Source organism: Bombus huntii, chromosome 14 (genome assembly GCF_024542735.1).
Source record: "Bombus huntii isolate Logan2020A chromosome 14, iyBomHunt1.1, whole genome shotgun sequence".
Lineage (NCBI taxonomy): Eukaryota > Metazoa > Arthropoda > Insecta > Hymenoptera > Apidae > Bombus > Bombus huntii.
In genome coordinates, this window is record NC_066251.1 from 5850025 (window position 1) to 5866723 (window position 16699).

Below are 16699 nucleotides of genomic sequence, written 5' to 3' on the forward strand. Positions count from 1 at the left end.
GATGTAGTGAATTTTTATATTAACTAATTGCCGGTATGAGTTGCTTTAATAGTAATCGATGCATCGTAAACCCTATCATGTTGGTCTAAATCTTCAAGTAAGTCGGTGAAGGTCCGGGGTGCGTACACCAAGTACTCACGTTCCTTTACTCCATCGACTCGCGAATTGTTTTGAAAGTATTGTTTATCTATGTTATGTGTTGACTTAAGTGGAAAAGGTTGACTTTAAAACGTGTAATCATTAAATCGCGATACGTCCCTCATTCTGTTAATTTTGTCTATTTTAATCGTGAAAGTATTTAATCAGTTTCTTAAACTAAAGGTCCCTTATTCTGTCATACAAAAAATTCTATCCTGTTCAATTAAATGAAAAATATTTTAAAAGAATATAAAATTGTTCAAATAATGAACAAATGATTAGAATAAAGGAATTAAACATTAATAAAAAATCAAGCACATATTAATAATATCTTTTTTATTTTCATTATTCAATATTGCTGTTGTTATAAGAGAAAACTCGGTTTTTGTCGAGCCGATTGAATACGGTAAAAATACATTATCGTACTATGTGCGATAATATCCAAAATTGAATGTTTCTTGAATGTTTCCCCTGTTTTATTTGTTACCCCAACCCCAAAGGCCTTTAACAAATCCTGTAAGACCAGCTTGACCTCCTTTTTTAGTTTGGTTACCAAGTTTCTCACTCAGATCAGGGAATTCAACCATATTGAAGGCTAAATCAAAGAACAGTGGTTTGCAGGAGATAGGTTGCATAGATGGTGGCAATTTGTAAACATTAGGTTGTTTTGTAAGAAGCGCACTATCTTCTCTGTACTCGTGTAAACGTTCATGCAGCGGTTTCTTTGTTTTTGTATATTTATTAACACCAGATTCCTCTTCTTGTCCATCTTCTAGAACGCTATGTGCATGTGCTGTATACTTGGCACCTTCTATAGAAATTTCTAGCTTTTCAAGAGCTTCTTTCAATGATTCTGGAAGTATTTTACCATATTCTAGCGCATCTTTTGCATGTTGTGTAGATCTTTGATACAGGGTCATGGCTTCTCTCCATCTGTGAAGATTTGCTAGTGATTGTGCCATGTAATAACATTTAAAAGCTCTGTATCCCTTTGTTTTAGCTTCTTGCTCGCGTACAAACTCTTCATCATCCTGTAGCTGTGATATTTCAACAAGATTGTGAAGTGCTGCCTCATATAACCGAACGATATCTTGTGGTTTTGTTTTAGCAGATTCTGCTGCTGCATTGATCAATGCTAAGTTTCTTTCTAGTGTACGAGACAGTCTGATGTATTGCAAATATGTAATTAAATGCTGTGGAGGAGATAGCTTGTCATTGTCCTTATTTTTTAGCTCATTTTTGAATAAGTCTCTTACAGCTGAAATAGCATCTTTGCAATCTATCAAGTGCGCTTCCAGTAAATCAATCTTAGCTTGATTCGTAGCTGCTTTCTCCAATGTCTGGTTTAGTCTAGAATCGGCGATTAGAAGACCAGCTGCTCTTGGTGGAACTACACCGCAGGACTGGCCCCGCCAGGTCACTTCTTCGGCGTTTATTTGTTTCTCTCGAGTTTGAGCTATCAATGAATCTAAACTAGCTAACAACTCGCCACTTAGTTGTCCTCTCATTTGCATTAAATCATCTATAGCAGTGGTATCTCCTATGTTATAGGCACAGTATCTAAGACTGGGAGCAAGCTCCTCGACGCGAGCGTTGTACATTACTTGCTCAGATTCTGGTAGTGCAGATGCCAACTTCCCATATACCACCTGAGCCTTTTTCAGATTCTCCATTGCTTTCTTCCATAGTTGCAATTCAAAGTGTAGGGACCCATGTATCCATGCTACATATGCTTGAGCTTCTAATTTTGTCCTTGCATCGCAATTGACACTCTGAAAAATATATTTACCATTGAGAAATCAATCTGTTTTAACATAGGAAAATTTAAGTTACCTCTATCAGTTCTTGCAACTGTAAAGAATATGTAGCAGCTTTCCTCAGTCTTGATATCAGGTGAAACTTCTTTCTTGGCTCTGTATTAGACTCTTGACGCAATTGCATAGCATAACTCCAAGCACGTTCAGCCATCATTAGGGGAACTTGTAAAAATTTATCATCTGTAACCATCATAGCTGTTATGTCTCTCCTCTTAAAGTGACGCTTGTCTCCTTGTGGGACTTTTAGAACTTTTCTAAGGCGTCTCAGCCTTCTTGAGCAATATCCACGGTATCGTTGATAGTCACCATGCCTCAACCCATGTTGTTGCTGTGCTTCTTTTATTATTTTTAGAACTATTCAATCATTAAGTAACAACATATAATTCACGGATGATATATAAATGTAGTAATTGCTACATCATGCTTCATTAACACAAATATGTCAAAAAGAAATCAATAATATAATAAACATAAATAAAGACAATCTGTATATGGAAAAAAGATAACTTTTACAGCTTTTTATTTGTAAATTTATGAAAGTTATTATTTTAATGTAATTCCTAACAATGACATATATTCGCAAGTAAAAAAGACAGGAAATGACAAATATAGGTTAGGAAATAACATATGGCGTTGACAGAACTACTTTTGTGAGTAAAAAGCTTTTTGGAAAGGATACTTTCCATCGAATACGTCTTCTGCTCCGTCGGTGTCGTGTCATCGTTTATTTGATTTTTCTTAAACGAATCACTACTTTTTTCTTCGACAACCATCGTATAACCACGTACCCAATTTTCACCAAGTTTTTCAACCGCAAATTCAACAATCACAAAATAACTATAGCTGTTGCTTGGTAGAAATGGTACAATTCACATCTGAACATTATTTTATCCGGCGGCGATTTCGAATCTATGGCAATATAATAATAATGAATATAAATTAACCAAATATGAAATTATATATATTTAATATTATGAAACTTATATTTTTATTATTACTATTGTAATATCATAGAATAGATTTGAATTAGAGATCGGTTGAAAATAGAAAAAACCGTGTACGTCGTCCTTCTGTGGTTCATTTACATTTAAGAGCGCCTATGTGACTAAAGTCGCCTAGTTCTTACAGAGATATGAGAAAAACAAGAAACAACGTTAGAGCAGAAGGACGGTTTCGTGTTTCAAGGGCGGATGACCCAGAGGTCAGAGTATGCGAGTCGAAAAGCGAGTGTGTTGCGAGAGTCAGAGCTAATTGAGTCGTTGAAGAGTAGAGTCGTTAGAGGTTTCGAATTGTCGAAGAGTAGAGTCGTTAGAGGTTTCGAATTGTCGAAGAGTAGAGTCGTTAGAGGTTTCGAATTGTCGAAGAGTAGAGTCGTTAGAGGTTTCGAGTCGTCGAAGAGTAGAGTCGTGAGAATTGATAGAGTTGTTAGAGAGAGAGTGTGTGTGTGTTAGATTCGTTGTGACGAGAGTGATCAAATAACTGTAAAGTTATTTGATATAGATACGAGTATTGCATTTAGTTTCCGTTAAATAAATATCGTTCTCTGTCCAATTTATATCTGTATATTCAGTTTAATATTAATAAATTGTAAGTAATCGAAAAAAAATTTCTATCCTTATTTTTCGATATTACACTATTGTTATTATTTTTGTAATAATTAAAATATATTAGTAACTGTAATTATTCTTCGCATTATCTTACACTATTAATATTTTATACCATTCTTGTTATATAACCGGCATTTCTGTTTGTAACAGGTAAAATATTGGTAAGTCAGTACATCCCAGAGCATTACAGAGAATAATTATAGGACGACTGCATTCTAAAAATTTCTTCAACCCGCAAACATTACTTTCAAGCGTGACATAGTTCTCAGTAAAAGAAATGTAAATTTTATATTATATTCTTTATATCATATTGCATATCTGTATGTAACAACTTAACATATACACAATATATACGTTATTATACAATAATATACGCATTTAAAGGAGTTATACATCCAATACAGCATAGCTTACAAATAACACATACTACTACACTATAAAAATAAACATAATGTAAATCACTGCGTATTTTCTGAATTTCATTGAATAATACAATACGTCAAAGAGAATTTTACTGTCTCGTCATTTACCCTCGACTGTTATCGTATCCAATTTCCCTCTCTTTCTGTTGTCATTTCTGCAGCCAATTCTCATAGAACACTGCCCTACCTGTTTGTATAGCTGCTCGCATCCTCAATCTTTGTCGCACACAGTCTCTGTCTCTTCCTAGCGCCCATTGAATAATCCATTCATGCTGTTTATTACCGTCGTCTTTGTTCAATGCTGTGTACGTACGTGTATGTTATATCCCTGTCCTTGTTGCACACTCATGCCTTCGTCGTCCCACTTGCAGCTAGCGTCTGTCCTTGTCACACACTGATGCTATCCTTGTCTACGAACGTCTATTGTGTCGCCATCTACTATCCGTTGCACCAACTTAGGGTTTCGACATCTCCCACCAGATGGCGAAAAACATACTGGTATATACCTGTCCTTGTCGCACACTGGTGCTCTCTTTGTCTAAGGATGATCTACGTGCTGCCATCTAACAAGAGCGGTAGGAACCGCAACTTGGTATACCCGATAATAGATGACAGCACGTGGATTGTTCGTAGACAAGGAGAGCACCAGTGTGCGACAAGGACAGGTATATACCAGTATGTTTTTCGCCATCTGGTGGGAGATGTCGAAACCCTAAGTTGGTGCAACGGATAGTAGATGGCGACACAATAGACGTTCGTAGACAAGGATAGCATCAGTGTGTGACAAGGACAGATGCTAGCTGCAAGTGGGACGACGAAGGCATGAGTGTGCAACAAGGACAGGGATATACACGTATGTTCATAGCATTGGACAAAGACGGCGGTATTATACAGCAAGGAAGAATTATTCAATGGGCGCTAGAAAGAGACAGAGACTGTGTGCGACAAGGATAGACGATGCGAGCGGTCATACAAATAGGTAGGGCAGTGTTCTGTGAGAATTGGCTGCACGGATGACAGTAGAAAGAGAGGGGGATAGTGCTCAATTATTATAGACAATGCAGAGGGCCATAGAAATAGATGGCGACAGCGATGTTCCAGGAGAATGGGCTGCATGAGCGTCAATAGAAAGAGACAGTGATTGTGTTTGACAAAGATAGACGATACGGGCGGCAACAGAAAGAGATAGGTAAAGTGTATAACAAGGACAAACGTCCGGAGTATAGTTTCTCTGTTTAATTAAGCTGATTTTTATAATTATCCTTGGTCATTTCACGCTATTTCCGAATCTTTCGTATTGTTTAGAAAATTTATTTGTCTATTTATTCGATGGTTATTTCCATCGATGATGTGAACATGAACGAAACTTTTCTAGTCCCTCGTATATGTATTTGTGAAGATGGCGAGGAAGAAGGATTGGATGCGATAATAATCGAGGGTAAATGACTGTAAAATTCTCTTCGACGTATTGATTCATTCAATGAAATTCAGAAAATATGCAATAATTTACGTTACGTTTAATTTTATAGCTTAGTAGTATGTGTTACTTATAACCTTTGCCATATTACACGTGTAACTCCTTTAAATGTGTACATTATTTAATAGTAACGTATATATTGTGTATATGACAAGTTATTACATACATATGAGCAATGTGATATAAAGAATGTAATATAAAATTTACAGTAGCATTACTGAGAACTATGTCACGCTACTAATACTACCAACATATTCTTCATTATAAACCATTTAATTCTACCTTACGACCTTTCTTTCTATTTATGGTATAACTATTTCAAAAACATAGCTAGACGCAGCTGCATGATCACGCGATGTATATAAAAGTATTTTCTAAGGGATACTTGCACGAGAACGTGTCCATTCGAAGAAGAAACATCGTTTGCTTTCTGCCAGTGCTTGCTGATTATGTAAACGACGCGTTAGAATGCATTCCATCCAAATGTTCGACATTCCTGTGGAAACTGCACCTTTCAAATGTTGCGTGCGCTCCTGCGTACAATCCTTACGATCTTTCAGATCCTTTTTTAATATATCGTCCTTTTAAACGATCATCGTTGCCTGCAAGAAATTAGCATTTTCTTTCTGTGAAAAGGAAATGGAATCCGCGTGAAATTACGTAAAAATGTAATTTTCACCATAAAAAGCGAAAGTATTGTTAGATTATAACGAGTATCATAATCGTTGTTGAATTAGTTAAGTTTAAAATACCTGATTGTATTTTGTATCTAACATTTTTTGATTTTGATTTTCAATAGAACGAAATTGAATAGAAGTTTCAACAATTAAACTATTTAACCCAAAATTACTATGGTTCCCATGGTGTAAGGGGCAAGAGGAACCAGAGCGCTGGGAAACATAAAGGAAAAGTTTTATCTTTAAGGGAACTTCGGAGAGGAATAAAGATTGACAGAAATTGTAATTTAGAGTTGGTGAGGAATTCTGGATTTTTTATCGTTCGTTTTATCGGTAAATTTAATTTTGTTAACGTTCGAGACTCTGGGAGGAAGTAAAACTTGACAGGGGCTATAATTTATAGTTTGAAGAAATATTTATTCGAGATATAATTGATAGATTTAGTTAAACTTTGTTGAGATTTCATTTAAGAGATTCAAACACTCTATGGTAAGGTTTAGTGAACTAATTGGAGAATATTTAAAAGGGGAGAAATTTTCTCATTTAATTTAATAAATTTTTTAATTCATAAAACATTACAGTTTTTAAAGGGGAACCTAAAAGATTGTAAAATAATTTTACAAAGATTTCTGATTTTTCCAATATCGTACATAATATAATATTTGTGTGGAAAAGATTTAAACGATACGCCATTTTGCAAAAAGAGGCAGATGGAAATAAAGTTCTTTTAAGCGTTTTACGAATTTGAATTTGATATTTTTCCCTTGACTTCTGATTCCAAACTAGAACTGTATTACCCACTTTTATAACGTGTACATTAATGGTTAATGAGGGACTTGATATCTCGCTGCTCCTATTTCTTTCCATCTACGAAATAATATATCGTCCATCTAAAGTTTTGATCAGAAGTTACTTTCAGCTGCTGTTTGACATTTTATTCTGACACGACAATGACTTTTCAAGTTTTAGAGAAGACGAAGAAAAATTCGACATTTCAGCTGTATGTATGTGTGTGTGTGTATTATTTTTAGAGTAACATCAACATTTTTCGATTTTTGGATAAAAAACATTTCTATACGTGAACAATGACAAATTTATTATTTTCACTGGTACTTTCTGGTATTTAATTAACATTCGAAAGAATGAATTTATTAAAACAACAACAGAACACCATATCACTATTTTGTACCTTTCCGAGGAAAATAATTTATGCACACTGCTTGTCACGAGTACTAGAACATCTACTAGTCGCACGCACTTGCTGACGAACTAGAATAAATTGTATTTTATTTAGCATTTTACATTGTAAACCGCGCATGATGCGTTTAAAATAATTAGAAAATAAAATCCGAGAAAACCGTACGATATATACCAAATATCATAGCGTATTGTAATGCTCGTAATCGACAGTGTACACACTGAATATCGAAAGATTTATACTCGTGAAAATATTCTATACATCTTGGAATATTTATTCACAATGATAATGTCTTTTAAAATTATTCTGAAATTGAAGAAAAACTAATCATACGCCCGTATACGTCAATATACCTCAAGAGGTTCAGGTGAAAGAATTCGATAAAACCATGAAAATGTATGCTTTGTTACGATATTGGAACTTCAACGTTTTACTATATGATATTTCAATTTCCAGAACGTCAAGAGGAAAGAACGAAGAATTTAATTAAAAATATTATCCATGTAACATACCGTAGAATATTATCTATATCGAATATTCAATATCAAATATTTTGGAAAAATTGTTAACTGTACGGGATCGATGGACGAAACTCGATGGGATGGATCTAAAGGGTAGATTAGTAGTAGAGGTTCGTTCTACCGGAAGTTATTATTTGCAAGGCGTCGCGAGATCTCAATGATCCTCCCTGGAGATGAAAGTTTGCTGGATTTTCGAAAGACTAACGGGAGAGGTGTGTTCCGCCCGAGTATTCCTCAATTTTCGAAAAGTTTTCGGCGCCGCGCTGCGTGGAAATTCGCCAGCTTGCTGCCTGCAGCGAGGATAAACCTGAAACACCTCGAAATCGTGGCGAAATCATTCCAACGAATTGCTGGAACGTTAACATAAACGCCGTGTGTCTTTGAACGAAATCGCGCAAGTTTGTTTCCTCGTGACTCGACGTCTGATCAGCGCCTGACCTTATCTACTTAACTTTATACTAAGTAGCTACTTGCAATTGAACGAAAACTGGAATTGTAAGCTTAGTCGAAAGTGAAGACTTGCATGACTGTATTTCTTGCAAAAATAGAGCAAATACAGTACTTGTATTTATTTAGAGGATCTTCTTATAAATTTGATTAAGCTAAACAAAACATTTACGACTAGTAAAATGTTTGAATATGAAAGCAGACTATTCCTAATTGAAGTGAAACTGGAATAGGTGATGACAGCGAAGAATTGACTGATTGTACTTTTTATAAAAGTAAAGCAAATAGTATACTTGAATTTATCTAGAGGATTTTCTTATGAATTTAATTAAGCTAAATTTTGGATATTTGAATATTCAATAAGAGGGGAACAAATTATTTTTTAAACGAAATGCTAGATTATTCTGGAATAGGATTTTCTGATAGTAAACAAGATTTCTGTTTAGTTACTAGCGTGAGATATCAATATAGTAACGTCTTCATAAATGATTTGATGTATTTGAATATGCAAAGTTCGAATGTGGTAGATCAATCGATCACGGTAATCAGATTGAAGGGAAAGCTGTTTAGAATAGGAATTTGCGAAGAACAAAATGTTTCTAAAGCCGTAAGTATATTTTCTTTCTATCGAGTTGAGATTCTCAAGCTGAACTTTCAACATTCTTCTTTGGAAATTCCCCGTCTCGATTCAAGTTTAAAATATTATATTATTCCAGTTATTATTGTTAATATTATAGAATAATTTTATTAACATTATATATGATTTATTGCAATATTATAGAATAATTTAATGTTCACGTTTCAAATGCTTCATTATGTTAGCTGTCATTATTGATGTTATAGAATGTTTTAATATTCAGACGTTATTAATAATATTTAATATTCTATTATTTATCATTTGGAACAACTATATCTCCTAAATGTTATTGGTTCCAAAAATATGAAATATTCTATTATTTAGTAATTATTTAATATTATTTGGTAAGTAGATAGAACAATATTCTACCAAAGTTTTACTCGTTTAATCATGTCTTCAATGATATGAACTTGTATAAAAGTTCGCAGTCCAATCATTATTATACTATTACAGTATTGTAGGATACTTTAATATTTCTTTAATATCTCATTTCAAAACTAGTTGAAAAATCGTGAAGTATCGTTCGATACAATTACATCTCTGTATCGTAGACATTGTTGACTCCAAGGGTATGAAATGAAATAGTAGTTAGTTATCCAGGGGCGACTTTTCTTCCCTCGGACAAATAAAAATCTATATCAGACTGTAAAAAAGAGAGAAGGAAGAAAGCAGAAAGTTTGTTGGACTAACATTTCTCCCAGTGAGAAGAAAGTTGAGAACGTCGTCGAAGATCACAAAGGGACGAACATTAAGGGGTTGATTTATGGGGAGCAGCGAAAAACTCACGGTCCAATGCGCCCTGATAAACATTATCCACGTTTCTCTTCGATTCTTTTTTCTCTTTTTTCTTCGATTTCTTCTTCGTCTGCAACCTCTTGCTCTGAGGATTCAATTTGTAGTTTAACAAATTTCAAAATTTCCTGATTAATTTCGAGAGAGTGATGATACCAGGCTAACGTGGATATAATTGAATTTTCGAAAAATTGAGTTTATTGTGCGGGGAATATTAAACGACGTGTCAAAATAACCGATTTATGATTGAAGAATGCTTATTAAAAAGAAAAAAAAAGAAAAAAACACTGTAAGTGCAAAAACAAATTTTTCAGGAGGAAAAGAAAACTTATGCATTAATGTAGTGTAAATTTAGGAAAAAAATTAATAATACAGTGTTTTCTACAAGCATTGTTCAATTCTTCACAGAAATTTTATAGATTTATATTTATACACCTTGCTATCCTTCTATATATGTATTCAATATTTTCCTGTACCATTATCTATCCCGAATTTAACAATTTCTTCTTAATTATTAACGTATCTTAATTATTTATTAACATATCCTACACGTTGTAACCAATATCACTATACAATTATTCTTCATGTATCTTCAATTTTAATCTTTTTTTACTCGAGTTTTCACACTATCGATCGTCGATGATTTATAGTCTTGAAAAAAAAAATCCAATTGGGAAAAATTGGAATGGAATGAAAATTAATTTGGAAATACAACAATATAATATAACGGTATAACTGTGTACTTTTAGAACAACAGAAAGCAAGATTTATTCATCGAATAAATATTATATTTGAATATTATATTTGAGTATTTCTGTCTTTATCAGAAGAACGATTAGAGAATCGTCGAGTTGAACGATATAGAGATATCTACATTCGTCTAGATGGGAAGTTCGAGCTGTCAGGAAACAGATGTTCTGGCCAGGACGTTTAACGTCATAGGCAAAGCCGAGATTGCGTAATTAACAGGATATATCCTTCCCAATCCAGCCCTATGTCGGTGGCAAGGGGTTCCACGTCTTGCAAAGGGGGATTGAGATCGTGTTACGGTCCTGTCGGTTACAGGAACCACTTGCTAAAGCCGCCTAAGACGACTACCAAGATTGATTGGAATCCCGAGTTCCACACGAGCTCCTTTGGCCACAGAATCGATTGTTTTTGAATTGTAATCCCTTTGATACTCTGCCAGTGCAGTTGCTGCAGATTTGATAAGGTGGCTTCCAAGTTAAACGAAAGAAACTGGTACAAACGACCAATTATCATACGTAACGTTTTATATATTAGTCGCCTGTAAGTGGAGTTTTCTTTGCTTACGACGACATGAAATTATGATACAAATTATGGTTTACTCTTATTGTTGTTGTAACGTGAGGAATAGTAATTGTAATGAATATAATGATATAATATGATACAATGATAATGATAAGATATGTGTGTTAATTAAGTACAGAAAATGGAATTTGAGAAATATTGTAGATATATGCTTACTTATGAATATACGAATATTAATGTTGAATATCGAAAAAATAAACGGATGACTTAATTTCACAAGCTCCTTTTTCGCGAGAACACAGCGAGTTCCAAGATGTGTTTACAACTCTAGTTGTAAGCAAATATTTTCATGCTAAAGATTGCATTAAATATTACGTATATCGACAACTGATCGTCGAAATATTCTTTCAGCATTTACAAAATGTCTTGTAACTTCCATGAACGTAAACGTTTTTAAATATATCGTTATGATTATCGTTATGATTATTATTACGATTATCGCGTTTCATTGCAATTAGAACGAAGTTTGAAGGAGTTTTGTATGACATAAATAAAATACGCATAAAAGCTTTCTATAAAAATATGTTCCAATACATTCGTCAGCTACTCTACGTAATTATAAAGTTAAAACGAACAGAGAATAGCGAATTTCTATATTAAATGCGCCATTAAATTTTGTTACCTAATTCTTTGAAGGTCCACAGGCTCCTCCAAATATTTTCGAACTCTCTGCAAATATTTTCAAACCCTACAACAGCGTCGTTTCCTCGTCTTACCATTGAACGAAGTAAAACTTCCGACACGATTATCTAATAATCCGTTCTCGTAAATGCATCTTGATTAAAAGCACGGACAGCGTAAGAAATGGAAAGTTTCGAATGGATGCAGTTCTACTCGCGCGGTTTTATTGATCTTCCGCGAAAATTCGCCGTTTACCTTTGCACGTGAAGGCGGAAACTTCGTTCGTGGAGGGCGAACTTTCGTAGGAATAAGGGTAGCAGCATTGTGAATAAAGTGCCAGCTTCCTAGAACTTACACGAGTCGACCTGTATCGCCACGTGGAACGATCTCGAGGAGAACACTCGCAGAAAAATAATATTTCCAGCGAAGATCATCGTCGTAAAGAAAGTTCCATCGGAGATATCTTCATGGATGGGTTGATTCACGCCATAGAAATCGACGGAAGTGACATTATCTTTTTATTGTACTTGGACTTTGGTCGATTATGATTTACAAGTTTTCTTCATTCTTGATGAAAAATCGATAGCATGACAATTGATAAAATGATTTTTGTATCTTTTGCTACTTGAAGATTGGTCTATCGCGATTCACAAGTCTTCTTCGTTGTTAACGGATAAATCGAAGGCGTAATTAAATTATTATACTTAAAAAATAAGAAGGTTAAACATTAATAAGACGATAAAGTAAATAATTTTTGAGAAAATGATAATTCGATGAGCAAACGCTGTTCTTCAAATTTTTAATTTCTGCAAAAAATGAAGAAAAATGAAGTAAATTCGATTCCTAGATCGCGGATATTTATGCAAATTCATATTTTTATGTAGATAGTTAAAAAAAAAGCTCAATTTTTAATTATTTTCTTGAAGACTACATCTCTCTTGTTCTGTTTATTATTATTATTACTTACTTTCTTAATCTTTAGATTATTTTGCACAGATTACTTATCACTTTAGATTATTTCCACAATTTTTTAGATCGACCAAAAGTTATTAAGAATATCTTGTACCAATTTCCTCAAACGTCGCTTCCCATTTTTCTGACAACTTCCACAAGTGTTTCGTTTCGTGTCATCACTTTTAATTGCTCTATTTAATATCGTGCCGCTCGTTCCACAAACTATTTTTGCGGCTTAGTTTAAATTAGTCACACTACCAAGTATCTTTTGTCCTTGAAAATCTCTCTGGAAATATTCGTGAACGTTTTACGTTCCTTCGTCGTCAATGAAGAAGAAATTGAAACCGATTGGTCGATGAGTTTTGTGAAAAGAGGGACTGAAAATTCGATGGAGAGTCGAGTCATGGTGTAGCACGAAAACAAAACGTTTCAGAGAACGTGGTTAATAATGGAGGCTGCCAGGCCGGATAGCCTGGAAACTCTTAAATTCTGGCTCACGACGTAATTAAAAGACCTCCTGAATCTTTCAGATTCGCTTAATGAAACTCCGGGAAAAATTGATTTTTACCCGGTTGCTTTGTTTTCCTTTCATTACCGGTGTCTCTTTCCCGAACGATGGAATATCGGTTAATGCACTTTAATCTGAAATCCAATAATTCGAATACTGCTAATACGTAGAAAATCGCCGAGTTAACGGAAAAATGATCAGGCGTTTCTTCCTTTTAATTTCAACGATCTTTCGTATCTATCGTAGTAAAAATTGTAATAGCGTAAGTACGCTGTTATTTAAAAATTTATATAGACACTTTGGATGGTTTGTAGTAGCAATATATGGACATTGATAGAATATATAATGTATGAATATATAAACTGATTACATAAATATATAAAAGATATAAATTGAGCAATCGATAGATGGATACACTACTTGTTAAATTTAAATTTTAATGATTCAATTAATTAAGGTATCTCGTTAAAGTTCCGTAAATATTAAGCTTCGTTAGGATTTTCCTACATATTGATGATTGAATTATAAAGTTCAAAGATTAATGACTATTATTTATAAATGTGGAAGAAGTATCTTCTTTATCGCATCTGTACCTTAGAGACCCAGATAGTCTGGGAATGAAGAAACTTCACAGAATTTTATTATAAATTTTGTTGGAAAATTGTTCCGTAATTTGTTTAACTTTCACAAATGGCAGTATTTCAACGGTTAAAATCAATTTTATTGCGTTATAATATAATAATAAAATAAGAATACATCATTTTACCAACAGATAATTCTTACTTATGATTCTGTTGTTAAATTGCTAATAAACATAAGCAAGTGTCCAGGTACTTTTAGTAGTATACTTAAAGGAAAGTACTTGAATTTATAATATCTTCCTGCCGAGAATTCTGTACTTCTTCTAAGCGCGATGAAGAGCGAGGAAGTCATAGTTTGATCGGTAACGTTGTTAAAACGGCAAGTTCAACATGATATTTAAGGTCCTGGACAGAAGTTTCGGAACTTTCCAGGACATTATAATATTAAATTGTGCATAATTAATATCGGAAAACTTTTTATATTTATCTTAGTTTGTTTAAGACGAAGTTTAATCTGCAGAGTTACCAAAAGTGGGTAGAAATGAAATTGTATCAAGCACATATTTTGTTAATAGACTGCGGATTTTTATGCATTTATGGAATATTTCATGATGCGGAAATTGTACAGAATGCAATATGTAATAAAAATATATAAAATACCTGAAGCACATTTAGGTTTCATTTTTTATCGATATTCACAAAAATATGAATTTCCATAAAAATTTCGAATGAAAGGTTTTGTGTTTATAGCAATGAGAGAAAAATTGCAAGTTTAAAAATGGTCTAATGATACTCGGATAAAATTTTAATAATTACGTAAAATTCTTCGTCAAAATTCTTTCAATGAAAGTTATGTAGAAGATCCACAGTACGAATTACTACTTGAAATGAAGGAAGGAAGTAACGAGGAGGGGATTTCCATGATTCTGAAGACTGATGCTAATGAAAATACATCGAGGGTTAGTTCAACAGAGCTTTTTTTCTTTTCCTCATAGCCCAAGAAAGAAAGAAAAAAAATAAACACTTACAAGTTACAGGTGCACTTTGGGAACATTCACAGTAGTACATGCGTACGAAAAGCACACTTTAAAAAAGGCTGCTTCCACGCACACGCATAGCGTTCGCCACGGATAAAACACACTCTCTCTTCACGCAATTTTCTGTTCGCAGGTGAAAACTGGATTCTCGTAAAAAAGTCCGACGCTAGATCGCCGAGCAGGAATTGCGTTGTGTCATCGCGAGGAACTGTGGCTCAGAAAATCGTTCGTCTCGTCCAGGTAAACGACAAACTCAGCGATAAATCGTCAACCCTTGGACCTCATCGTTGAGCGAATGATCCACGAATCCTAAGGAAACCAATTTCTCAGCCGACCGAAATAACACGTCCGTCGACTTGAGCGATGAAAACGCAGATTTTGTAAAATATCCACGGCCCTGACAAAAGCGATATCGATTTCCTTCCTTAATCTTATATACACAGAAAGCAGAGCGTTTTTATTTTTTGATCTTAACTCTCTTTCACGTGCGTCGCTTATAATACATACACTATGTACAACCTCTTTGTACAAGTTTCTCTCGAATAAAAATAGAAGGATAGAATAAAAGAAAGTAACATTATTCTGCATTAGAAGACAACAAGAGTAACAATTTCGTAAAAATCTACCAAATCAAATCGAAGCACAATATTTGATAATTAACGTTGATCGATAAACAACAAAGTATCTTGTCAAAGATAAGATTCACTTGACAAGAAGCGTCTTCCAAAACCATAAAATATATCGTCTTCGATCTTGCTATCGTTCGATTGTTCACTAATCGTTTCTTTCCTTTTTCTTTGTTTTTACACATGTCCTCTTTACAATAAACTACACTCTATCAGCGTTAAAAATTTCTTAGCTAGTTCTTTTTTTCTTATTCGTATCTGTTAATAAGAAGTTTCTTTTTCACTGGCACACGAAACGGCTAGGATCCAGTGTCTTCGGTTTTCTCGTGGACGACTTGACTCGAGTCTTCGCGATTCACACAGTCTCTTATCGCTTGGAGGATCACACGCACCCTCCTGTCCAGGGCTGCGAAATGGGGTTCCCATAGAACTGGCGCCACGGGATCCTTCGCCATGCTTCTTCGCAACGCTTCGCTCAAGGGGTCTGGCCCGTTGTGAAATCTGAGAAACAAAAAGAAAGGAATGTTTCAATTTCTGGCGATAAAAGGATTTAGTTCTCTCCTCTTATTCCTCGTTGATATGAACTCCTATGTTACAATGAAAACATTCAAGCACGTGTTACAGCCAGACTGTGGATGTTTAGGCAAATTTATATCTTTCTGCCGAAATAATTAAAAAATAAAATCTACATAGAGATTTGTTTCATCTATTCAATAAATATTACTTTCTCGTTTTTGAGTTTATTTAAATGATAACAGTTTAATGATAATCACGATGTTCGAATATTTTAGTGAGCTAATGTATATTAACGAACAATGAAGCATTATTATTAATCGCCAACTTCTGCTCTAATTTCTCTTCTATAATCGTTCACTACCTTTCTGTTGAATTTTCAGTTCCACGTTTATCATACTTTTATCATAATGAATTTTATCATTTTAATAAACCGCATTACTTATCGGATCGTTTCACATTAATAGAAATTTGTTATTTATATAAGATTTCATTATACTAAAACATAGATTCCATTAAGTATGATAATATAATTTCATAAATATAGTACTCTAGACTCTATTTGATAATTTAATTTTAATACGAAGTATGAAGAATAGAATTTAGAAGGAACGGTATTAGATCGTAACATGAAATATTCAACTTCGAACGAACCGTGCTTCACTAAATCCTAAAAAAGGATTCTAGAAAGTAAAAAATAATTCTAGAATACGTAAAAGAAAAGGGCTTAAAATTATATATGAAGCAAAGAATTCTTTGTTTTATCTACAGAAAGATAACGAATTCTTTGGTCT

The 16699-nt window shown here is 33.9% G+C and overlaps 2 protein-coding genes and 1 long non-coding RNA gene across 5 annotated transcripts in view; 1 reads left to right on the forward strand and 2 right to left on the reverse strand.

Moving 5' to 3' along the window:
- Positions 1-457: 457 nt before the first annotated feature.
- On the reverse strand, positions 458-4129 carry LOC126873113 (signal recognition particle subunit SRP68). Of its 3 annotated transcripts, none has more exons than XM_050633661.1 (4): positions 3990-4129; positions 2635-2864; positions 1972-2309; positions 458-1910 (listed from the first exon to the last, which is right to left on the reverse strand). In XM_050633661.1, the coding sequence occupies exons 2-4, from the start codon at positions 2726-2728 to the stop codon at positions 615-617; spliced, it is 1728 nt and encodes a 575-aa protein (XP_050489618.1). In that variant the 5' UTR covers positions 2729-2864; positions 3990-4129; the 3' UTR covers positions 458-614. The 3 variants fall into 3 exon arrangements, with proteins under 3 accessions (XP_050489618.1, XP_050489617.1, XP_050489616.1); XM_050633660.1 differs by lacking the exon at positions 3990-4129 and adding an exon at positions 3675-3821; XM_050633659.1 differs by lacking the exon at positions 3990-4129 and adding an exon at positions 3657-3803.
- LOC126873120 (uncharacterized) lies at positions 2960-4071 on the forward strand. The gene is made up of 2 exons (XR_007692311.1): positions 2960-3542; positions 3713-4071. It is a non-coding gene; the product is annotated as an uncharacterized LOC126873120 (long non-coding RNA).
- Positions 4130-14689: 10560 nt separating the features above from the next.
- LOC126873110 (extracellular serine/threonine protein CG31145) overlaps positions 14690-16699 on the reverse strand; it is a 93070-nt gene continuing 91060 nt past the window's right edge. Inside the window, exon 7 of the mRNA XM_050633646.1 lies at positions 14690-15893. Within this exon, the coding sequence (XP_050489603.1) occupies positions 15692-15893 (202 nt within the window). The 3' untranslated portion in view covers positions 14690-15691. The remainder of the gene's footprint in view (positions 15894-16699) is intronic.